Here is a 25,189-nt window from a genome sequence, read left to right as displayed (position 1 = left end):
GTTTTTAAAAATCAATTTCAATTTGGCCGGTGCAAAACCACATATACAGATCTATATACACATATTTGATGACAGTACATTCAACAAAGTATTAAGACAAAGAAAAGAATAACCGAGTGGAATAAATGTCTGTGAGAAATGCAAAGTAATTGGGGGCTAGAGGAGCTTTACATGTTTAGGGGCTTAACTTAAGTGCTGGTTAAGTGCAGATTAGTGTTTCTGACGTTCAGTGACACCATAACTCTCTGATTTCAATGGAGGCCTTTGACAACCAACGCCAACACCACACAGACGTTTCAGCTCGGCCGCCCCCCAGATCTCCTCTTTAAGTACACTGTAGACTACTAAATAACGGACGTTTACAAGCCAGGAGTCAGGACTTTAGCTGGAGTTTATAGTGGTCCAGGAAAACAATGGAGGTAGCCTCTCTCTCTACAGTAAAGTTTTTCTGCTTGTGCTCTCTCTCTCTCTCTCTCTCTCTCTCTCTCTCTCCCTCTCCCTCTCTCTCTCACCTCTCTGCAGCAGCAGTCATGTTCATTATCTAAGCAGACAGGAGGTCATTAATATAACCACCAGAATGGGCCTTCTAGCAACATTCTTCAGTCCCGCTGACCTTTGAACTTGGGCCTGTGTACTCCTGTAAGGCTGGGTTAGGCCATGATGTGACAGGTCAGAGGGACGGCATCAGGAATACTCTGGCAGTGTGCCGGTGAGGGCCACCAGCCAACCAACTACCGGTGAAGCCTTTTTTTTGACCCCCTACTTGGGCACAGATTGGCCAGCGAGCAGCCACTGGAGGAGGGTGTGCGCACGTGTGGAGCTGCCACTACGGTGTTAGTGTACCTAGGGGGTCCGTGTAAGGGGAACGTGGACATGCATGTCTGGGGATGGAGTTTCAGCCTTGCCATTTAAAAAGAGGCTCTCTTTGAAGCCTGTCTCCGGGACGACCTCCAGAGCACATAAAACCTACGGTTTCCGACAGCTGCTGTGGGCTCTTCCTCCGACCACCGACTCCCTTCTGAGGCAGGGTGGGGGTGGGGGAGGCAGGGTGGGGGTGGGGGGGTGGAGCAGAGCTGAGAGAGAGAGAGAGAGGCATCGGCTATGAGACCGGACCGTCTGCGCGCTGGAGGAACAGGTCGATCGAGGGGCCTGGCACCATCGGATCATCGCCCAAACCTGACCCCCTGGTGACGTAACTCTCCCAGGGTTGGGGGTCAGTTACTTCCTAGCGGGGGAGACTCACCAGTGGTTAACTACTTCAGACAGGGGGTCTTCATCTACAGCCTCAACTACAGCATCGCACTGGCTATGAACACACTGGCTATCATTGGGCACACATGCAAACTGGCCAATAAGTCTGAACAAGACAGGACAGGCACTACCGCTTTCTGGGCACCGGGCGACCGGAGCTGTTTTAGGTCTGACTGGTTGCTGCCAAACGGTCTGGGTTTTCTCTCCTTATTTATAACCCAGAAGTCTGAGGGGAAGACGCGATTAGCTGCAGCCCTGACCTTTCACCCATCAGCTACCTAGGGGCTATACATCAGGGCCCGCCTAACGTCCATGCAGCCAATAAAACGTCCCTCAGAACTAGCAAAGCATATCACGGTTGTTAAGATTCAAGGCATTCCTGGAGGGGGCGGGGGGAGGAAAGAGGGGGGCGATGGAGTAGCGCTCTGATTCTCAGAACCGCTGTACAGGAAGGAAGGGCAGATCGAGTCGGGAATATGAATCTGGGAGGAGAGACTGTGGCCTCGTTGGCATCCGGGTGACTAGCCTGGTCAAACCCAGCGAGCAGACACACTGCTGCAGAGAGAGAGGGAGAAGGATGGAGAGAGAGAGATCTATGGTGACAGCTTGGCTTTCCTTCCTATTTCAGTTGTCGAAAACTCCGTTCTCTGATGCAATATTGCAATTATTTCATAATGGCAGGCTATGCGGTATCCATGGTGAAGCAGGCCAGCGTCGTCATTTGATCAGAATCAGTGATCTCTATCTGTTATGAACGCATGTTCACAGACCGGCCAGTAGCTGTGAATGGGCCACATGGCAACACTAAGACTTTATGAGTCCCAGCAGAGCCCAGGGATTTCTGACAGGCAAATCGAAAGGGCAGAACATTTTGGGCGGCGTAGGCTACATTCTTTTTAGGGGTCCTTTGAAGTTTAAAAAAGAAAAAAAAGAAAGTCTATTCAGTCTTCTTTTTTTTTTTTTTTTTTTTAGAGGATATTACTTTTCTGGGAAATATTTACTTTCTTCACTTGGAACAAGAGACTTCTTCTCTGCTCTAAAACATTCCCCCCCCCCCCCCAAAAAAAAAAACAACCTATACCACAATCACAATAAGGGTCATACGTACACAAAAACAGGGGCTGAATAACTGGTGTCCGTCCCTCTCCCTCTCCCCTCTCTGTCTCTGCGTCAGGGCACCGGTGCTGCTCTGTCTGTGTTTCTGGAGAGAGAGGGCCGAGAGAGGAGAGGGTACTCTCACACAGCTGTTGCCGGAGGAATATGACTGATAATTATTAAAGGAAACAGTGACTAATGCTCACATCCCCTTTGTGTGTGAGCACAAGAGAACAATCAACATCTACAGGAATATTGGTTATTTGTTTCTGAGGGGGGGGGGTTTACCATCTTTTGCATATCATCACTGACTCATACCCTTCCTACACTCCCACACGCTATGAAATCCGAAGGACTGTCAATGTCCCCACTAACGGACTGCACTGTCACTATGGAAAAATAGTTTATTCTCTGTTGTAATGTATAAATATGAACGTCGAAGTGTAGAGAGACAGAGGGCTAGTTGATTACAGGAAAAGGCTGAATTAGAACGACCGACCAGAACATCCAAGGTACAAACTACCCCTCTCTCCTTTTCTGGACAGCCCATGATAGCATGCCTCTCAGGGGCTGGTGACACCTCCGTGACGACACTGGCGAAGGCGTTTTGGGGCACGGCGTGGAAGGATCAACGCTGTTCACCATCAAGCGCGTGGAGCCTTAACTCTGTAGTTATAGTCGTGTATGGCGCTGTATAGTCGTGGTCAAGGTCAAGCTAAGGTCAAAGGTCAAGTCCATGCCGAGCTGTTCCGACTGCCATTCCAGAAGCAGCATGGCACCTCCACCAATCACAGGTCAGAGTCCGGAGGTCAACGTTCGGTATCTTAGTGGATCTGTGTGTCCCACACCCCATAATAATGAGATGATATTGGATCCATCTGTGCGAGTTTCTATAGCAACGCCATGGTCTCTGCGTCTCTTGCCAGTGAGCATACATCCCTGCCCCCTCCCTTCCTCCCCCACCTACCCACCCACCAATCACAAGTCCAGGTTCGACATTTTAAACAAAATACACCTAGAAAACGGCGGGTCAAGGAGAAGCTGAGACGATTCGCACGGCGAACCCCAGTCACGAGTCGCTGGACTGACAGTTCCTTGTGGTCCAAGCTCTAAGTCCTTAACATTATTCCTATGAGACTGAAAGACAGACAGGCAGAGTCTGGCATCACGTCAGTCTAGCCTAAACATGTCTTCTGGCGTTCCCTCAGGGGCCAGAGTTCAGTTCCGTTAGTCTCCACGTCGTCGTCTTGGCTCTCATTCCAAGCAGAAAGTCCAATGCTGATCCGTGCCCTACAGAAAAGCACCCTGGGAAAAGTAATTCTGTTCCAGAATAGGAGTTGACAAATGTCCTCCATTTTCCAAGTTTGTTCCATCCCATCATTCACAGAGCGCCATTTGTCCCAACATACTGAAACATCTGCTACAGCACAACAGAGAACATGAGGAGAGGGGGAGGAGGAGGAGGCACAAAGGAGAGAGAAACGGGTAGCGAACGACTGCAAATGTGAACGAATAGGAAATAAAAACAGCATGGAGCTAGAACAGGGCCTAATGACCTACAGGTTGGCTGTTAATGCATGTTTTGGTTGGCAGAAGGTATGGTCAGTATGCCAGACCGCCTAGAAGCAGAGAGCATGCTAGGATAGCGGAGTCACCAATCTCCTCATACCATGTTCCACATTCAATACATGCATCTCAGCCTGTGCGTGTGCGTGTGTGTCTACATGGAGCTATGCAGGCACTAACGACTCATCATGACATGAAAAAGCAAATGCAATAAAGTTGCAGTTGTACAAATCCACATTCTCAGTCATTCGCTTCCTGTTCTGCTTTTTTGTGTGGGGGGTTTTGGTCACGTGACGCACATCCATCCAGCTGCGTGTGACCTCTGCTTGAAATGCCAAAGCGCCACAGTTGACCAGACGATTTTTCCTTTTCTCAGCGTGCTGTAGTCCCACTCCTCTGACACCACCATCCCACCGCCCCCGCCCCCATCCTCCACCCCCCCCCCCCAACCCAGCGAGGCCTCTCCCTTGTCGAGTCTGAAGATTACATTATGATACATCCAGCAGGAAAAGCAGAAGAGGGTCTCCAGCAGTCTCCAGCATCCAGCCTCCCAACCCGCAGCCTCCAGCCCCCCAGCACCAGCCTCTAGCCGCAGCCCCCCCCCCCCCGGCTAACCTCTAGCCCACTGCACTGATATGAAACAAGCCCAAGGCTGGGGCTTCCAGAAGAACAGGGAGCTGGAGGTGGCAGCGGTTCCTATTAGCCGAGGCCTGTGCTGTTGCCGGGCGGATGTTGGAGACGAAGCCTCAGATGGCTCCTGGGTGGGTGGGGGTCTTTAGGTGGAGTCGCCGCAGGTTGTTGTCGGTGGCCAGAGGTGGCCGCGGGCTCTGCTGGCGAGCGGGAGGTGAGATACGATGCTGTTGGTTGGCTGGCTGATTGGTTGGCGTCAGAGATTGAGCAGCTGTTGTGACCGGCTGGCGGGAGATACATGACATTCCTCCTTGTGCAGTCTGGGGATGGATGGATAAGTGTAGGGATGGATGGAGAACTCTGAGAGAGAGAGAGAGAGAGAGAGAGAGAGAGAGAGAGAGACAGTGAGCCAACTGTCAGCGTGGCAGTATGTAAGCAGTATTACACAGCAGTAATTAAGCAGTTCATGTTAATTAATCTCGGAGGAGCACTCAGTCCCAACTTCGCACCTCTCTGCTCCTCATGACGCACACTCAGCACCATGGACCTCCTGATCCCAGAATCGCTGACTGAGAATGCAGCCATGGCTCTCTGAGATCCAGATTAGAATCCTGCCTCCTATCTAGTCTAATGACATCCATCTTTTTGTGTGTTGGCTGTAAGCCGACACACCAAGAAGAGGGAATCCTATTTGTCGCTCCCTCTTTCCGTCGTGTTGTTGACTGCAGTTCCATTGTTGCTACCACAAGAGGCAGTGGTCCCAGAACATCAAAACCAAAAGACTCCACAGAATTCCCAGGTCAGCGGTGGCCGAGTGGATAGTGCGCTGCCTATCACCGTGAAGGTTGTGAGTTCAATCTTTGGTGTGGACATATTAAGGTACAATGAAATATTTTGTCACTGGATGTTGTAGAAGTTATGTAACGAGCGTGGGTCATATTTGTTAATTATAGACCCTTTTACAGCCTAGTCAGCACAAGTAGCCTATGCGCGCGCATTCTTGAAACAGTAGCAGAGGAAGACAGACGAAATCGCCATTATTAAGCTTACGGACTGGACTGAGGAAACAATCAGAAATGCCTGCTTGCGGTGCCCATTTTATATCAGGTAAGTTATTTTGACTACCTGGTTTCACTGGAATGTCTGGTTGAAATGTCGCCCTTCTCAGTCCCGTTGTCGCATTCCACTCGCGCATGCCAGACAACAGTCCTTTGCTGGTCCATTCACTTTTCCGTCAAAATAAATCGGTGTCGGCCTAGTTAGGAGAGGCGCTCATATTTAGCCTACAAGTGTCAGATAAACATGAAACTTCACTTACCTAAGCAAAAGGGTCTATTTTAACAAATGCTGGGTTGAAGCTTCAAAGCACCGCCACCACCACAGAAGAAGACTACCTCGGAAAAATTATTTCACTCGGACAGAACGCGTCTAAATAAGTTATTTATTGGTAGCGCCGAGGCTTCAAAACCCAGAATTTGTTAAAATAGAGCGTGGGTCATATTTGTTCATTATAGACCCAGCTATGTATGCGCGCGCATTCTTGAAACAGAAGCAGGTGGAGACAGACGAGTTCAGAGCGAGCCGTATTTTTGTGCAAAGACTAGTATTTTATATACCATCAATATATCTGGCTGTTGCTTCTATGGGTGTAGGCTACAAATCGGCGCTCTAGTGACAAACCTTATTCGTTTCAAGAGGAAACCGGCCTATTCAGAAATGGAGTCGCCTGTGGCTAAGCATGGACTGAGGACATAATCAGAAATGCCCGCGTTTTGCGGTGCCCATTTTACATCAGGTAAGTCATTTTCTCGTCCCTATAGCGCCCTAAAATACAGCTTGTCGGTGGACATGCAACCGTATGCATTTCAGATTGATCATGTTGGCAATTGTTGTGAGTGATAAGGACCTGTTGTCGCATGTCATTGACAAGCTTCCCCTTACGGTGTCAGAACGATGGCTTATGAATGCGATGTTATTATGTTAAATACAGTAGCCCAGAGATGGTTAGCACTGGCAGGGCTATTTCAGTTTGATAAAAGGCGTTGTGGTGTTTGAGCACGAGTTGTCATAGCCTAATGGACTTTGTTTTGGTGCGGAATTATAGTTGTTTACGTTTTGATAGGAACAATTAAATTGTCCCAAGTGTTGCAAATTATTGGTACCCCTACCAGTGGCGATTGCTCCTATAAGCCAGGGTAATCCTGGCTTACCCATACAAATCCAAATAAAACTTGATTTGAAAACTTGATCATAAGCCATCGTTCTGACACCATAAGGTGAAGCCTGAAATGGAATTTCAGACTGTTTTTGACTTAAATGCGTCTTGTATTCTGCCATAGCGCTTCATTTTCATCCGTGTTTAGCATTTTGTTGGTGCTCCGTCGCCCCCTACAGTCCTCATGAAAATACAATCCACGTTACGGTCCGTTGACACCGGTCTTACTAGCTCGTTATTCACTTAACATTGTAGGCCAGATAAAATGATTCTAGCTTACGGAAGTCAAGACCAAATCAAATCAAGACCAAATCAAGACCTGGAGAGGTGGGCTAATACGCCTAGTAGCCTAGTAGGCTAGTAGCCTGAACACTGATTAGTGAAGTAGGGGAGTAGGCTATTGAGTGCTGTGTCCTAAGGGGGTGTATTTTATCGTCCTGTCATTCTCTTCGTGGTGCTTGGCCATTGTTGTCATAATGGCTCTGTAGTTTATTTAGTGTGTCCCTAAAAGCTTGGTTGGTTCGGCCTAAATATTGCCCTCTTATTCGCTCGCTCTCAAATTATTGGCCTTTGTTGATGTGTTTAAAAAAACATCAGTAGCCTAGAAAACTACTATAGTTTTCCTGTATGTTTTTACATATAAATGCCAATGCTCAGCGCCCTTCTGGTGTTGTGAAACCCATCAGGGCATGCTTTGACAGCGCACTCCCCAAAAAATCATGCGCGCTGCGTGTGCGTGCGTGCGTGCTTCGTTGGTCCTGGCTTACCCGGTTCTAGGACACACCAGACTCCACTGACCCCCACGTGCGTAGTTTCTCTCCCTATCTGCGTGTGTGTATGGGGTGTGCAGGCGGGGGGCATTGGGAGTAATAACAATGTCGGAGAAGACCCTGTGCAAGACCCCACGGTATGCTACTGCATTATAGACAGACAGTCCTCATTACAATAGGAGTAGGACACTTCAAATCCTAAAGTAATTCATTTTTGTATAGGATGTGATGCACCAGTCGCTCTACGCCTATGTGGTTTATTTTCAGTGATTACACTGACTGTTGACTGGCACAGCTTTAGGTGGTGATGGAGAAATGAGCTTGATGTATTGATGCTTTTTTGTGCGTGGCTGTAAGCCAGCGCACCTAGTAAAGCGTTCATCCGGTTATCACTCCCTCCCTCCCTCCCTCCGTTACTGCGGACAATGTTGGCCTGCATTTCTCTGTTGGCACCACAAGAGGCAGTAGTCCCAGCACACCAAAATCAAGAAGGACACCAAAATCAACCCGCCGATCTCCACTGCACAAGTAGAGTAGTGGTGAGAGCATTGGACTCCCACCCTGGAGACTGGGGTTGAAGACCAGGTGGGGATGATTTTTTGGGACTATACCCCAAACCTTCACATGTTCATCCTTTCACTCCAACCTTTACCACTTGCCTTATAGATCTGATCCTGTCCCAACCCCAACCCATATTCTAACCCCAACCCACACTAGGGACTGGAAGAAGGACACCAAAACCCACCCGCCGATCTCCACTGCACAAGTAGAGTAGTGGTGAGAGCATTGGACTCCCACCCAGGAGACCGGGGTTCCTGGTGGGGATGACTTTATGTTATCATCAGTGTAACTGCTTTAGCCACTGACCGTTACCATTAATGTTATGGAAGCTGCTGCTAGTTGAGCTAACTGGCTATCCCGCTCTTATTGTGCTGGATTAGCATTGGAAGCATTGGAACTGATGTGTCCAGGTGACAAGACCCATCTTTATTTATCAGACATTACCGTCCTACCAGTCCCGCACAGAAACAAGCCAGCCAACACACATAAGCCAGGCTGGACCTGGCCTGGTTATTTAACGTATGGAGATAAAACACAGAGAGAGAGAGAGAAAGAGGAAACCAGACACAGACAGACAGACAGACAGACAGACAGGCAAAGAGAGAGAGAGAACCAGACACAGACAGACAGACAGACAGACAGGCAGAGAGAGAGAGGGGGGTCTGTATTGTATCTTACCTGGACTGTGTTCTGCGGGGGTACTGAGGGCCGTGGTCTCTTAGTTGTCAGACTGACGGTTGCTCCACGGTCGCGTCGCCGACCCGGCCCTCCCCTCGGCCCAGGCGCCGTGGTGACCCCTGCTGGACCACAGCTCCCCCTTGGGGGTGGCCCCCCTGCCATCCCTGTCCGCCCGGGAGCCCCGGGGCTCGCAGGGGGGGTCACCAGGGCCCTGCCTCCTCCAGGACGCGGGGTTGGGGCTGGGGCTGGCGTCCTCCGCAGCCTGCACGGTGGTCGGACACACGGGAACAGACACAACACACACTTTAGAGGCCGGCCCCTTTTTTTCATTTGATTTAATGTGACCTTAATTTAACCAGTCGACGGGGTGATATATTCTTGTTTACAGAAACGACCTGTTTAGTTAGCAGCCTCTGAGGAGGAGAGGAAGTGAAATCTGGCACGAGGTTATATTATGACTGTAATTTGGATTTTCCCCACATAAAAATCTGGAAAAATTCCCCCCCACAACCAGAAAACTCCCACAGACACCCCAAGATGAGGGATTTCTAATCTGCTTTGGGTGGCTTGACTCAAGACTAAACGCCCTGTAGCAACTGTTCCGAGGCGACCTCAATAACCTTCCTCTCGGCAGAGTGAGAGACGGCGGTGGAGTTCTAAACAGACTAACCGACCGCCTGTAATTCAGCCTTTAAAAAAAAGGCCCATAATTAGTGACAGGCGGGCGGGCGGATGGCTAGAAGCTGGGCCCTGGTCCTGACAGCCTCCATGCTGCAGGGGAGAGGAGAGGAGATGATGAGAGAGAGGAGGAGAGGAGCAGAGCAGAGGAGAAAAGAAGACTGAAGAGGATGAGAGGAGAGGAGAGGAGAGGAGAGAAGGAGAGAGGTGGATAGGAGAGGAGCAAAGGAGAAAATAAGACTGAAGAGGAGAGAGAGGTGGAGAGGAGAGGAAGAGAAAGAGGAGGTGGAGACGAGAGAAGGAGAAAGATAGAGGGAAGAGAAGGAGAGAGGATGAGAGGAGAGGAAAGAGGTGGAGAGGAGCAGAGGAGAAGAGAGGAAAGGAGAGGAGACAGAGGAGAGGAGAGGAGGAGAGGGGTAGAGAGGAGAGGAGCAGGGGAGAAGAGAAGAGAGGAGAGTAAAGGGGAGGAGAACGTGGGGAGAGGAGAAGGGAGAGAGGAGATAAGGAGAGAGCTGGAGAGAAGAGAGCAGAGGAGAGGAGGAGAAAGAGGAAAGGAGGTGAGGAGAGTACAGTAGAGAAGAGTAGAGCAGGGGAGCAGAGAGCTAAGCGTTGCTAATTGGCCTAAATTAAGAGCCGTGTCTCCTGGGGAAGAAGCAGTCACAGACAGGAAGCCTGCTACGACCCGAGCACTGCCAAATGGGCCGGCCCAACACGGCCACTTCCTGTCCTGGTCACCAGTGGCAGGAAACCGCCCCAGCAGCACATTCTCCTTCTATGGTAACAGGAGGGTTATGCTGCACTAGGAGAAAACCACCAGGCCTGACTGGCATTGTGTTTGACTGCCAACCCAGAACCCAGTTACTGTGTAACTGCTAGCCTTAAATGAGATTCAAGAGCACTTAGCCTATGATGGATTCTATCTATGTTCAGTACATTTACACTGGCTGAAAAGAACAGTTGCTCCAATTCTATCAGCTATTGACTGTGATTCTTGGCATTTTTCTTTAGTAACTCCTTGTTTTAAACAAAAGGACTGTTAGGGTACAACTGAAGACAAAGTCCAGATCTCGAATCAAGTGGGTAAAGCAAGCACAGCATATACTGTACAAAGACACACACAGAACATTCTCACAGTAACTGTGTGAGGGCGACGTAAACTCTGTGTTACTAAATCTTGATTTGAGCAGCAGGAATGCCAGTCAGGATGTCACGAATGGCCCCAGGTAATCTGCTGTGTCACATGAAGAGCAAGACATCCAGAGTTGAGGCGAAGTATGGAAGCCTTGAGGTGCCAATTACAGACCTGCTCTAAACCTCTCCTCCTCCTAGGATAGGAGCTCTGATTGGATGCTGCTGGTATTTACAGGAAGTCCAGATCACAAACAATAACTCATATCTGACTACTCAAGAAAACGAGAGTAGTGTGTAAACCTTTGCTGATAATGAAGAAGTCTGTAGTGTGATATCGGTGAGCGGGCTCCACTCTCTCTACAATAGTATCTACATTTGACCCAGTATCCGCCGGCGATGTGCGTATAGTTATTATTGTTTTTCACTAGTCTTTGCTGAGCCCTTATCTACTGACAGGTTAGTACATTATCTGTCAGAGGAAGATACAGTACATGGATTGTGCAGTTTTAAGTCAATACAGAATAATCTGGGACCTTGAAAACAAGTTTCAGAGTTCATTTCAGTTATCTATCAGCCTGAGGCAGACAGGAAAACACTTCCCCTCTAAACGGCCACTATCAAACAGTTTGCATGCATGAAAGATGTAGCGCATGTTTCACGGCTCATGTTAAATCTGTCCTTTCTTGGCTAACATTCCCCACACTTTAAATCCATATCCCTATGAGGGAGTCTGCGTGCCAGGACGCTCTCCAAACAGACCCTACTCATGACCTCCAGGTCGCTCTCCAAACAGACCCTACTCATGACATCCAGGGTGATATGTTTCAGAGGAGCCTTAATTCAATCTGCTTATTAATGTTTATTTTGAGTGAGGTTTGCTTCGTCCAGGCAGGGGCTTTAATAACTCTAACATACCTTACAGAGACTGTTTCTCGATCACTTTCCCTGTGTGATGTTTCAACCCACCTACATGCGCTCTGCACAACTTTCCAAGTTCAACTCCTGACAACAAATTGGTTTTCCAGATTGTTTTGGGTCATGTCAGGCAAAAACCCAGGCGAACAGCTCCAGCCTCACATTTCACCTCGCTGCCAGGGGGGGTGGGGGGGTTTGGACCCCACAAAGGATGTTTTCCTATCTCCATCAGCCACATCGACCCATGGGCCAGAAGCCAAGCATAAGTTCACAGCCCACTCACATATCAGCTGAGATCTGGGGGTGTTGCAGAAGTGGGGGCGCTACAGTGTTCTGTTCTGCGCTGGGAGGCGAGGATAGCATGGTGGTGAGACTGTGGATGCAGTCGTTTAGTCTCTAGCCTGGCTGACCACTGTGCTCTGCTCTGGTTTGACCTCAGCATGAGCAACATGGCTAGCCATGAACACAGATCATTTGAACACTGTTTCACATTGGGTTGCACAGGTCCAGGGAATGGCCATTGATTGAATACTGGCTATAAAAACCGTGCCTTGACAGTGACCTTCCAGGAGGAGATCACCCTGCATAGAAGAACTGAAACTAATGACAGTCAAATAATATATACATATTTATATATAAGATAGATAGCTAATCGATGAGCTGTCAGCAGGTCCAGACCACTCTAGGGTGCCATATGGAATCAAGTGCTGTGTCTTCTCCTAAATGACTATTGATTGAGTGGCGCTAGTCATCAGTCATCATCACTGCTGTCATCACTCTCCAGTATGGCTACTCTCTATTACCATTACAAGCAGCATGGCCGGTGGAGTTGACCAAGGTGCCGGGAGATCAGCGCCACTTAGTTCTGCTACTGAATAACTGAATACTGCTCCAACAGTCACACACTCAGTCTACCTCACTTCAGCAGATGGTAAATCGGGGGGGGGGGGGTTAGGTGCCGCACATGATATACCTGCAGCGCTGACCGATCTATGGTCGTAAAACCAGTCATCACATCACGGTCATCATCATATGTCTATGTATGGAACGGCAGTTATTGCCGACCGGCTGTAACACTGTTCCAACCTGCAGCCGCACCCTCCCACTACATAACCAGAGTCGTCTGCTAGATGCAAATTCCACTAACTGCTTTTGACCTTTGACACGGCGATCGCTTCTCCCTCCTCCCCACTCTCCTAACCGCTCTATTGACTGCAGATCTAAACAGTAAAAGCCTTCCCCCGCCCCGCGCTCGTACTGGTATAGTAATATACTGTACGCACAAGTGGGATCTGAAAGGGTGCTGGGTGTTTGGTGATACTGGGGTGGAAGGAGACATGTTTTAAAGGCTAGCTTCTGATTTATAATTATAGTCCCTTTGAGAGAGAGAGAGAGAGGGGGGGGGGGTGACACTGACTGATTGAAGACAGAGGGAATCACAACAAATTAGAGCAGTTAATCAGCTCACAGCTGGTAGAGTGCTCCAGCAGCAGCCGGCCGCTACCAGTCTATCTGCCGCGTGAGTGATGAGGGAAGGGAGGGACGGCCAGATCAACCTGCCGGGGTTCAGCTCCATGTGGTGGAATCGACCTGACAGCCCGCTCAAACAAATGACCTGAGACGGGGCACGGACAAGGGGGGGGGGGGCAGGCAAGAGCGATGGACCTGGTCCTCCTGTCTCCCTCCAGAGAGAGATTACAGCAAAGCCGGGACATCCTCCACAAGTTCAGCCAAACATAGGCACTAACTGTAAATATGAAACAGACCAAAATATTGACCCTTCAAAAACAACCCAACTCTCAGAAAAATTCATTCACATCAGGAAACGCAGAAATTGAACATGCAAAACATTCTACATATTAAGGCTTGATTATCAATTGCACTGGACATGTTGGCATGGCTGTGAATGAGCAGAAAGAGAAGGCAAGAAGGGGTTTTTACAGCGTCACAAGAAACATTCCTACTGACATTCCAATTAGGACCTGGCTCAAAATCCTAAACTCCGCAATAGACCCGAATAAAATATTATTATGGCAGTGAAGTGTGTGGCCCATAACCAGCCCAGAGAGATTTCCCAAAATGTGAAAAACATCCGCTGGAAGCCTTTCATGCACAATTGTGCAAAAGCATAATAACAGTTCACAGACACAATAATGCATGCAGGGCAGAACTTGGCCAATACCTTTTAAAAATAAAAATTCAAAAGAGAGCCATCAAATTCTGGAAACATCTGTGACCCCACTCCTACCACTACAAAGCCCTTCAGTGCCAGATTTGAACAAAGAGGGGATCTCTGCCAGCTGGTCCTGAAGCTCTGCCCCCAAACACCAGTGCTTCAGGACCAACACCAATCAATCTGGCCCAAACACCAGGGCTTCAGGACCAACACCAATCAATCTGGCCCAAACACCAGGGCTTCAGGACCAACACCAATCAATCTGGCCCAAACACCAGGGCTTCAGGACCAACACCAATCAATCTGGCCCAAACACCAGGGCTTCAGGACCAACACCAATCAATCTGGCCCAACCAAATCATCTCAAGACAAAAAATAAAATTATATAAACTATTGGAACGAAACCACCAAATCACAAACAAATTATATTTGACCCTAAACAGAGTAGATGGTGGCAGGATGCCTGACTGCTGTGACTGATAGAAATCTGAAAAACGACAGTATACAGCCTGAGTGGACGCAGCCTGGCCATAGAAACAGGCAGCCACAGGCAGGACTGGCTACCCAGGGAGGCCACTTTGTCATCAGGAACAGAATCTCACTTTTTACTATACTGTGATAGATAAATAAATAAATAAATAAAGATTTGAGAGATTTTCTTTCATAAAATAAATATGTATCCTGATTCCTGAGTTTATTCATCTCCATTTTATTATATTAAACAGAATTGTTGTTAGATGGTTTTGATTGTATTGCTGATACTTGTACATTATTGTACATTCATTTTTTATGTCAATGTTAATAATTTTCTATACTGCTTTAGCAATGTAGGATTTTCATCTGTCATGCCAATAAAGCATATTTGAATTTGAGGGAAGAAAGTAATGGAGAAAGAGATGGAGAGAGCAGACCTAGACGCAGCAGGACCCAGGGGGACTCGATAGAGAGGGGGGAGTCGACTGATTTAATTGAGCCTTTTGACAGCTAATAACGAGAGGGAGGGGCTACCGTTGTAGAGTGACAGTAATGGCGCTTTCCAGGCAACCCGTAACTCGTGTTTTTCCGACCTCCTACATGTGAAAATGCTCTGGAATGGCAGACAAACCCGTAACTTCCCACCCGTGAACTCGTACAGATCGATGTACTCCCAGTTGTGCTCTCTGACGTCACACAGCCCTCTAAGCAAGATGGCAGCCCCCATGGGTATGGCGACAAAGATAACTTTAGGGCAACGTAAAGTAAATTTGTACGTTGTAATCAAAATAATACAAACGATTATGCACCACAACCTGCTATGTGTATGTAATGATGCCCAAATATGTTGACAAGAGATAGCTAGTGCTAGCTAGCTAACATTAAGGTAAACCTGAACGTGACCATGCAAACGGCGAAAAGTTGATGATGTCAATAAATAAAATGTAAAGTACGATTTCTTAGCATAGCGAAATTAGGCATACAATGTTTAGCTTGCCAGCTCTGACAATGTGCCGAATCTCAAGCTTTTACCATATCGGCTTGTTTACATTTATCCAGAATGCCACGCATTCAGACAGTTTGCCTGGAACTCTATGAAGTTGTGAGTCGTGACTTGAAGTCGTAACTTACGAGCTCAAAATCCTATCTGGAACGCGGCAGAATTATAAGTTCTAAGGCCTTGGTGTTGGACCTCGCGTGGTTATTTAATGACGGGGCTGCTGGAGATATGGGGCCCAGTGTGGGGACAGGGTCTGGGCCGGCTTTGTTTGGTATGACTGAGGGGGGGTGGGATGTGCGCGTGTGTGTGTCCATGCATGCACGTGTGTGTGTACACAGAGAGCATGACGCAGGAGAGCAGCTGACCAGGTAAACATGAGAAACAATACTGAGCCGTCCTTCTCATGCTACTGTGAACAGCTTTGTCATCAAACAGGGTCCTGTCCCCATGGCCCTCTGTCCTCAAGTACAACAACAACAACAACACTAACAGTGTGATGATGTCCCACAACCCATAATAACTATACACATCCGTCTCTACTGAATAAACATGACTGGGTTGAGTTATGAGGAATTGTTGGTGATATATAATACAGACTATATAAATGACCTTTTTATCACCATTCATGTTAGTCTCCCTTCACATATGCCTCAAATAGAAGACATACAGTAGAAGACTGACGGGCTTGGCTGATGGATGGAGGTGGGGGCGAGGGGGTGAGAGTATGAGGGTGAAGCTGGAGGGGCTAGTAGCCAGTGACATTAATCTTCCCTCCTGGTCACGTCCGGTTTATCTCCAGAGAAAAACACTAGAATCCATGGCAGAGCCACAGGTCCTGGCCGGCCTGGCAGGCTGACACACATGGAGGTGTTATTGCAGCATCCCCAGTTTTGTCAGTGTTAGTCTAGCCATTTGACAAACAGACAAGGTGGTTGTGACAGCAGGTCATTAGTTATGTTCACCTCAGCTCTCTGACACGCTGGTTAACCTTCAGTACCAGGAGAGGCCGCAGACCTCCACACATGGCCAAAACACAGAAATAACCTCTCCTCCAGACCAAGAGGACTTTTTCAAGTCTCAGGTAGGTCTAGATGACCTCATCACAAGACTGCGGTTCCGAACGACCCCTGCGACACCAGCTACACCGAAACATCAAACAGGACGTTTGCCGCGCGGCACCGCAACATCCTGGACACACAGCGTGCCGACGCGCCACACTGCATTGTGGGGATCCCTCCCCAGCTGTCTGCAGGCGGGCAGGCCGCTCAGAGGTGAGCCTTTGAACAACAATGCCCATCTTCAATTATGACAGGAATAGCCTGGCACGGCACAGTCGGCTAAACTCTCCGGCTGGCTGGCCGGCAAACATACAAGCAAGCTATTTTCCCTGCCTTGTGGGTTTTCCTAACGTTTTTTTCTCCCCCCAGTGTTGAAGTCTTTTCTTTTTCTGTCATCTCTCTAGTTTCTTCTTCGTCCCACCCTTTTCCTCTTTGTGCTAAATTGGGCAGCGGCCCGCGCGCCAGGCGGGAGAACCGCTGCGCTAAGCTGGACGCCGCAGGCCTGGCGTCAGGGGAAACATCAGCCCACGACGCTCTGGACGCACGGCGGAGACCCCGGAGAAACGCTCCCGTCTTTCTCCAAAAGACAAAACGCGTTTAGCTAAAAAGGGATACAGCGATAGATACGCTCGACCGCAATTTGTTTTTTTATCTGGTTATGGGTGAGGGGAGTCGTCTGAAGGTGAGGTATGCAGCCACAACCCAGACACAGGTTCACCGGCTGCCAAACTGGCTCGGAGATTTAGTTACAGTACAGACAGAAAGAAAACAGCCCCCATACACACACTCACTCACTCTCTGACGGACTTCTGCACAGGGAGAACAGAGCTAAAAATACTTATCTGAAGCTAACAAATGACCCGTTGGATGCCCAAGCGCCAGATGTAACGTCTCAAGACAAGACTCGGAGATCCAATGTAAACAAAACCTTATGAAAATATATGTGGAGCAGCAATGCAAGGAACTATCCATCATATTAATAGATCCTAAATATCTCCCAGAAATGGAACAGGGTAGAAAACACTTTCTCCAGCTTCCGTTAATGCTCGTACAAGGGAGTATTTTCTCTCCTTATCTTCAAAATTCATCCCAAGCATGTAATATCGGCTAAATTCTGCCAGAAAAATGTTCACTTTTCACCCAGAACTTGAACAGAGATCCGAGGCTGTCAGATACAGTATCATCTTGTGAGACAAATTAAAAGGCATTAAAAGAGCTGCCAAAAATCTTATGAAAACTGAGCAGATAAACATGGTGTTTTGTATTATGTTATGATACGCTGGGCTAGTTATGTGTATTCCTCCAAATAGTCTACTCACCGTGGGCGGTGTCCTTCCCCAGGACTGGGAGCTGACGGGCTCGTGGGGTATGCTCCTCCCCAAGCCTGCGGCCTCCGTGGTCGACAGGGCGCTCTTGCTTCGGCGTGGTGCCTCGCCGCCGCCGCAGGTCTCCCCGCTGTTGATCCTGCGCATGTAAACCTCCGCCGGCGACGGCTTGGCCGCCCGCTGGGCCGCCGAAACGGTGCTCGCGGCCGAAACGACGCCCGCCACGGCGGTGGCGTTCAGTGCGTCCTCTGTGTCCAGGATGGTGGTGGCGCGGTAAGCCCTCCAGGTGGTCGCCGACTCCACTTCGTCCTCCGACCCTCCATCAGTCCTGACCCCGCTCCCGACGCCGCCGCCACGGTAGCAGGGCTCGTCCGCGGACCGGTTCCTCCAGGTGCTCCGCACTGTCACGTTCCTCATCTCCGGCAGGCTGTCGTCTAGGGAAGCGTGCCCGCCGAGGGCGTGGCCGTGGGCGTGGCTTCGCCAGCTGGTGACGGTGGTCGTGCTGCTGCTACTGCTCTCGAAGCCGGACTCCGTGTCATTGTTGAAGTCGGAGGTGGTCTCTGGAGACTGCAGGTTGAAGCTGCTGCGAGAGCGCAGGTGTGTCTCTACCACTCTGGTGGCCTCCAGCGCCCCCTGGGGGCCGGGGTCCTCCCCGGGGTCCAGGCTGGGCCTCAGGGTGATCTCACTCTTGGGGATGGAGATCTCGTACGGGATGGAGACAGAGCCGCGGTGCTCGCTGGATGGACCGATCAGGATGTTGCTGGTGGACGTGTGCCGCTCTCTGATTGGTGGTTCGCTGGACACGCTGCTGCTGCGGCTGCTGGTTCGAGAAGAGCTGGGGTCGTTGGGGTAGATGGTGATGCTACTGGTCATTTTACTGGTCAGAACCGGTTTCGTGGAGATCTTAGGCTTGCCGTTGGTCGTTAAGGGCTCGGCCCCTCCGCCTGACATCATGACTTCCTTCCGGTCTATCTCCACTATGGCGGGCTTGATGACAGCCTTGGACCTCAGGGCCTCCCGGGGGCTGCAGATGCGGCGGATCTCGATCCCCAAGGGGGTGTACGTCTCCTGGGAGCCACCCTCAGCAGCCAGGAGGTGTCTCTGGAGCTCTTCGTCAAAGGAACTCATGCAGGAGGAACCCTCGGAGGGGGAGTCCGGCTGCAGCCGGGAGTATCTGGGGTACTTGGGAGTTGCACTTCGACTGCTCAGCGCGGTCACCTCGGCCACCGGTTCCGGTTCCGAGGGCCTGGACCCGGTGGATTCGGTCTCGGAGGCCGAGGAATGGCCTTCCGACCCGTGGTCGCTGGGTAGCAGAGGGGAGACGTGAGACCTGTAGGCCGTGTAGGAGCCGTTGGCCTTGGAGACGCCAGGCGGTGCCGGCGGGAGGCCATCTTGGACCTGGTCCAGAAGCTCCGGATCGGAGGACCCATCCTTCTCGGGGGGGGAGACGTTGTTGGCCTTACCGGAGCTCTCCAGCACCACGTCAGAGTTGTTGGACTCACTGTCGCTGCCCGCGTAGAGCCTGGAGAACTTCTCCACCCGGAGCTTCTTGCTCTCGCTCTCGCCGGGTTTCTGGGAGGTCTTCCATGACTTCTGGTCGTTGGCCGCTGGGGGGTAGCGGCTGAGGACAGAGGCCTTCTTACCGTCGCCGGAGGACGAGCTAGCTGCGCTGTGGGCGGCCGCCCTGTCGCTCTTCTCCTCCGCTACCCTCCCCGTTTCCCTGACTCCGTTATCGGAGGCGGCGGTGGTCTTGGGGGTCCGCCTGCTCTTGTGCGCGGGACTGAGAGCCCTCCTGACAGACTTGGGGCTCTCCTCGGAGTGGCCCAGGTCTTTGCTCCTCAGCTTGGTCTCTCTCTTGTGCTGGGGAGACAACTCCCGGGTCTTGAGCTTGGGAGTGGCAGGCTCGGTGGCGGCGGCACTCCGGTACTTGGGCTTCTCCTGCCGGAAACCCCCCCTCACGTTGATCTCCTCGTTCTCCGCCTTGCCGTTCTCCAGGACCTTGGCGGGGCCACCGTTTCCGTGGCTGCCGCCGGGGGCCGCGCCGGCGGCACCGAGCTGCGTCCGGAGCTGCTCCACCTGCTCGCTGAGGAGCCGGGTGCGGCTCCGCTCCTTCTGGAACTTCTCCTGGAGTTCCCCGTTCTTGGACTCGGTGTTCTTGAGGTCCTCCTCCACCAGCTCCAGTTGCTTCAGACGCCCCTTCAGCCGCTCCACCTCCTGGGTCAGCTCCCTCACCTTGTTGTCCTCCTGGCCCTCCAAGCTGTTCTTCTCGTTCTCTGACTTGTTCCTCAGGCCGACGTCGTCGGACAGCTTCACGTAGTCCAGGCTCTTCTTGCGGCCCAGCTTGCCAGTCAGGCCGGGGGAGAGGTCGTCCTCAATGCGGAGCTCCCTCAGGTCAGCGCGTCCTGAGTCCACCAGGCCCGTCCGGTTCTTCTGCCTCTCCAGCTTCTCCGTCAGCTTCAGAATCAGCTTCTCGTCCTCCCGCTGCTTCTCCAGGAGGCGCTTGCGTTCGCTCGCGAACGTCTGAGTGAAGCCCTTGAGTTTCTCCAGCTCCCCGGTCAGGGCCTGCTCCGCCCGGTCCAGCCTGGCCTCCGAGCTGTCCACCTCCTTCATCCGCGCCTTCAGGGCCTCCAGCTCCGACGAGAGCTTCCTGGTCAGGTTCTTCTCCTCGTTGAGACTCAGGCACAGCTGGCTGCAGTCCGACTTGCTCTTGCCGAAGGCCTCCTCCAGCTTCTCCAGCTCGGCCATCCGCTGCTGCAGGCGCTCGATCTCCGCCTTCAGCTCCTTGGTCAGGCTCTCCTCCTCCTCCAGCTTCTCCCGCACCGTGCGGCACAGGTCCTCGGCCTTGCACACCTCCTCGTCCTTGCCCTCGATCTTGAGGAGGCGCTTGCGCAGTGCCTCAACGTCGCCCAGCAGGGCAGAGTTGCTGCCCTCGGCCTGGATGACCTTGTCCTGCAGGTCCAGGAGCTCGTCCTCAGACTTCTGTAGCTTGCTGGTGGCCTCCTCCAGCTCGTCCAGACGCCGGCCAAGGCTCTGCAGCTTGTGCCGCAGGTGGCGGTTGGTGGTGTCTTTGTATTCGGACATGGCCGAGTTTGTTGTTCTCGTTCTTGTAGATTTGTTGTTTCAGAGAGAGAGAGAGAGAGAGAGAGGAGGGATATTATTTCACAACGTTTTGGGAGGTCCACATTTGTGTGGTGATCCTTGGTTTCCCGTGCCTTGGTTCAGAGTCCCAGGTCAGTGTAGCTGGGTAGAGACAAGTTCCTTCAGCCTCTCCCTGTCCTCTCCTCTCTCCTCTCCTGAGGTCAGGTGATCCTCTAAGTGGTAGATGTTCCCTCAGGCCGCAGCTCAACATGGATGTGAATCATCTAGAGGAGAGAAAGTAAAGGAAATAATTACTACAGAGGTCATTATGAATATTCGATCAGTCAGCACACACACAAGTAGTGGTGAAGTAACACTGGGCAAAAAACTACTACAACAGCATTGATTTAAGTTTACTGAGGTGTAAAAAGGCCTGAGGATGGCAGAAGAAAAGGAATGCAGCAGGAGGGAGAGAAGGAGAGAGAGAGAGAGAGAGAGAGAGAGAGAGAGAGAATGAGTCTAGTTTGCCTGTAATTGATTGCACACTGTAGCAGACCTGCATACTCAGCATATGATTTCCCAGTTCCGCCTGATTACTGCAACACAAACCCCGACTAGAGCAGGGAGGAGAGCTGGGGGCGAGGCTGCTATTGGCCAACCACACACGCTAATGCACTGGTCTGAATGGAACACTGGCTAGAGGGATGAATAGCACAAACTAGCAAGCGCCTGCCCGTGCGCATGCGCGCACACACACACACACACACACACACACACACTCTCACACACACACACACACACACACACACACACACAGTAGTCGACTATAATATGACAGGTTATTAATTATTATCAGAGTGAATGGAACACCATTCACCAGAGGAAGAAACGGCTGAAGCAGACTATGGAGAACATAGTCAAGCCAATGCTTTGCCTGCAGATCTGTAGGGCTGCATTTCACCTTGGCTTCTCCTGTGACCAGTAGTACAGCCACATGACATTTGAGGGTGGGGGATGGGGGTGAGTGCTGTAGACCCCCGTCTCCCTCTTACCTCCCCTCCCCCTGAAACCCCTTCCCCTTTACCCCCCCCCCCCCTCGCCTCCTCCAATATCCCAACATTGATTCCTGCCTGCACAGTGTTTCTGCTGACAGCAGCATATCTCAATGACACTGACTTCCCCTCTCACACACATGCACACACAAACACATGCGCATGCTATCGCTACTGCAACAACTACATCAACGGGTCACAGCTACATTACATGTCTTATCAGTGGAGTGAGCAGGCTATATAGACTTAAAAGTCACTTTCCATGACAGGTGAATAGCCAAAATAAAGATCATATCTCATATTAATCTGCTCTTATATCTGTAAGACTATCAGTACTGGGTATGAATGGGCCAGTGATATGTAGCTATACGGAAGCAGTTATGTGGTCAGCTGGAGAGCCTAGTAACCTATGAGCCTGTCAGATGAATACAGAGAACATGACCATGGCCAGACCGCCTGTCAGCACAACATCAGTGATTTCCTCTCCTCATGAATGATTCAGGTACTGCTCTCTGGTCTCTCTCCCCCGTCCTCCCCATACTACCTCCTCATCCCTCTACCCCTGAGTCGTCCTCCCCATACTACCTCCTCATCCCTCTACCCCTGTCGTCCTCCTCATACTACCTCCTCATCCCTCTACCTCTCAGTCGTCCTCCCCATACTACCTCCTCATCCCTCTACCCCTCAGTCATCCTCCCCATACTACCTCCTCATCCCTCTACCCCTGTCGTCCTCCCCATACTACCTCCTCATCCCTCTACCTCTCAGTCGTCCTCCCCATATTACCTCCTCATCACTCTACCCCTCAGTCGTCCTCCCCATACTACCTCCTCATCCCTCTACCTCTCAGTCGTCCTCCCCATACTACCTCCTCATCCCTCTACCCCTCAGTCGTCCTCCCCATACTACCTCCTCATCCCTCTACCGCTCAGTCGCAACGGGGCGATATAGACCAGGAGAGATCATCACATCTGCACACATCATCACTTATCGACCGCGCACACACACACACACGCCGAGACACACACATGTGCGTATTGTTGAGGAATTTACATCCAAACACCTTAAACCTTTGTCCTCTCACTTCTCTTGTAATTCATCACCTCCCCCAAATATTCACATAGCTGTGCTAACATACAAAATGGCTTCCAGAGAGGCCATCTGTCTACAACAGAATAACCATCCTTTGTCATCCTTTGTCCCCAAATTGCCGCCTTTTTCTCATGTCACATGTCTGTACTCTTGGCCACGCCTGCCATTTCATATGACGTACAATGCAGTAGCCAATCACATCCTGGAAGGACCTTACCTGTGGTTTGACTGCATATAAGGCACAGCAAAAGACCAAACGGGCACTTCGCTGAATAAACCACCCTTGTTGCGTTCTTCAGGAAGTCCTTGCGCTCGTATGCTTTTCACAATAAACCAGACTTAACCTTTTGAACGAATCTTGGTAAATCCTTTTGACTAGATCAGTTATTTTACTATTACAGTATCACTATGCCGATGACCCCCAACTGGTTCTGTCATTTCCCCCTTTTGATACAAAAGTGGAGACACGCATAGCTGGGTGCTTGGCTGACATCTCGGAGTGGATGACGACACATCACCTCAAGCTCAATCTGGACAAGACTGAGCTGCTGTTCCTCCCGGGGAAGGGCTGTCCGCACCGGGACCTGGCCATCACCATTGAAGACACAGTGGTGACCCCGACTCGGACTGCGAGGAATCTGGGTGTGACCCTGGATGACCAACTGTCATTTTCCTCACATGTCACATCCGTCACACGTTCCTGCAGATTCATGCTCTACAACATCAGGAGGATTCACCCTTTCCTCACTAATGAAACGGCGCAGGTACTCATCCAGGCCCTGGTCATCTCCCACCTGGACTACTGCAACTCCCTCCTCGCTGGGGCACCGGCGTAAGCCATTAAACCTCTGGAAATTGTCCAGAAAGCTGCTGCTCGCCTGGTGTTCAACCACCCCACCCCAATTCTCCCACACAACTTCCCTCCTCCGTTCCCTACACTGGCTCCCTGTAGCGGCTCGCATCCAGTTTAAAACTCTGGCGCTAACCTACAGGGCAATGAAAGGAAAAGCCCCCTCCTACCTCCAGGCCATGGTCAAACCCTATACCCCCTCCCGACCGCTACCTCACTCCGAGGCTCCTGCAGTCGATCGACACGGTCACGGCTCTTCTCTGTCCTGGCCCCGCAGTGGTGGAATGAACTGCCCACTGATGTCAGGACAGCAGAGTCGCTGCCCATCTTTCGTCGCAGGCTCAAAACTCATCTCTTCAAGAAGTACTACAACAATCCTCCCACCTAAGCACTTATTGTATTATATTATATTGCACTGTACTTTAGATTGCGATTCTTGCACTTTGCCTTCAGCACTAGATTATGCTCTTAGTCTCTTGTTTTAGAAAGAAGATGCACTTGTGAGTTCTGGCAAGTAGTAGTACATTGGCTCTTCCTACGTTAAATGCAATTATTGTTAGTCGCTTTGGATAAAAGCGTCTGCTAAATGACTGTAATGTAATGTAATGTAATGTGGACACACGCCGAGACACACACACATGCACACACGCCGAGACACACACACATGCACACACGCCGAGACACACACACATGCACACACGCCGAGACACACACATGCACACACGCCGAGACACACATGCACACACGCCGAGACACACACACATGCACACACGCCGAGACACACATGTGCACACACGCCAAGACACACACATGTGCACACACGCCAAGACACACACATGTGCACACGCGCGCACACACACACACACGCACGCACACACACATGCACGCACACACACGCACATCCATGCTTTAACATATGGAGGCTAGATACCAAACAAGGTCAGAAAGCAAAGAATGGGCAAAGCTTGAGAGACTAACCGTTGCTTTATAGCCACTAAGGTCTTCAAAAGGGGTTTAGAATTATTACTTTATAGTCCTCAGATAATACATTTCATGTGCGTAAGCTAATAAACATAATATGCTTTCTGTCTAATCCCCACCAAACTCACAGACCTGAGGAATGTCCGCTTTTCACCGTCTACCGCTCGCTCGCTACGATGAACAACTCTTTTATTACGGCCTATTTCAGTGCGGCTTCATGTGAATTTTATCTCTTCATTTTGGTGTAACACTGAAACCCACTCCACCCACAATTCATTAAACCACTTGCTCGACATGAGTCAAGCGAGTCGGCAGACAAAGAGTAAATATGGCAATGATTATTTCATGAAAGAAAAAAGACCAATGTGAAATCAAAGCATTTCTCTGCTGCGTTTTTAATTATTCTCTTCTTTCATGAGGTGGGTTTTGGCTAATCTGGTGTCGGGGGGAGCAGGGAGGCGAGCGAACGGGGCAGGGAGGCGAGCGAACGGGGCAGGGAGGCGAGCGAACGGGGATTTTCAGGTCCAGGAAACACAAGGGAAGGCCACAGAGGCCTGAAGTGACTTGCCGTCTAGTACCGTGCCAAAACACCTTACTGAATAGAACACGTTTT

General features: G+C 50.6%; 1 protein-coding gene across 1 annotated transcript; it reads right to left on the bottom strand.

The window, feature by feature from the left end:
* Nucleotides 1-4,695: 4,695 nt before the first annotated feature.
* luzp1 (leucine zipper protein 1) lies at nt 4,696-20,604 on the bottom strand (the record flags this gene model as incomplete). Its single annotated transcript, XM_084438276.1, has 3 exons — nt 4,696-4,902; nt 8,767-9,028; nt 17,518-20,604. The coding sequence occupies 2 exons, from the start codon at nt 20,602-20,604 to the stop codon at nt 8,807-8,809; spliced, it is 3,309 nt and encodes a 1,102-aa protein (XP_084294402.1). The 3' UTR covers nt 4,696-4,902; nt 8,767-8,806.
* Nucleotides 20,605-25,189: the final 4,585 nt, after the last annotated feature.

Source organism: Borostomias antarcticus, assembly GCF_949987555.1.
Source record: "Borostomias antarcticus genome assembly, chromosome: 5".
Classification (NCBI taxonomy): Eukaryota; Metazoa; Chordata; class Actinopteri; order Stomiiformes; family Stomiidae; genus Borostomias; species Borostomias antarcticus.
Note: the sequence above shows the minus strand (reverse complement) of the source record. Positions and strands in the feature narration are given on the sequence as shown.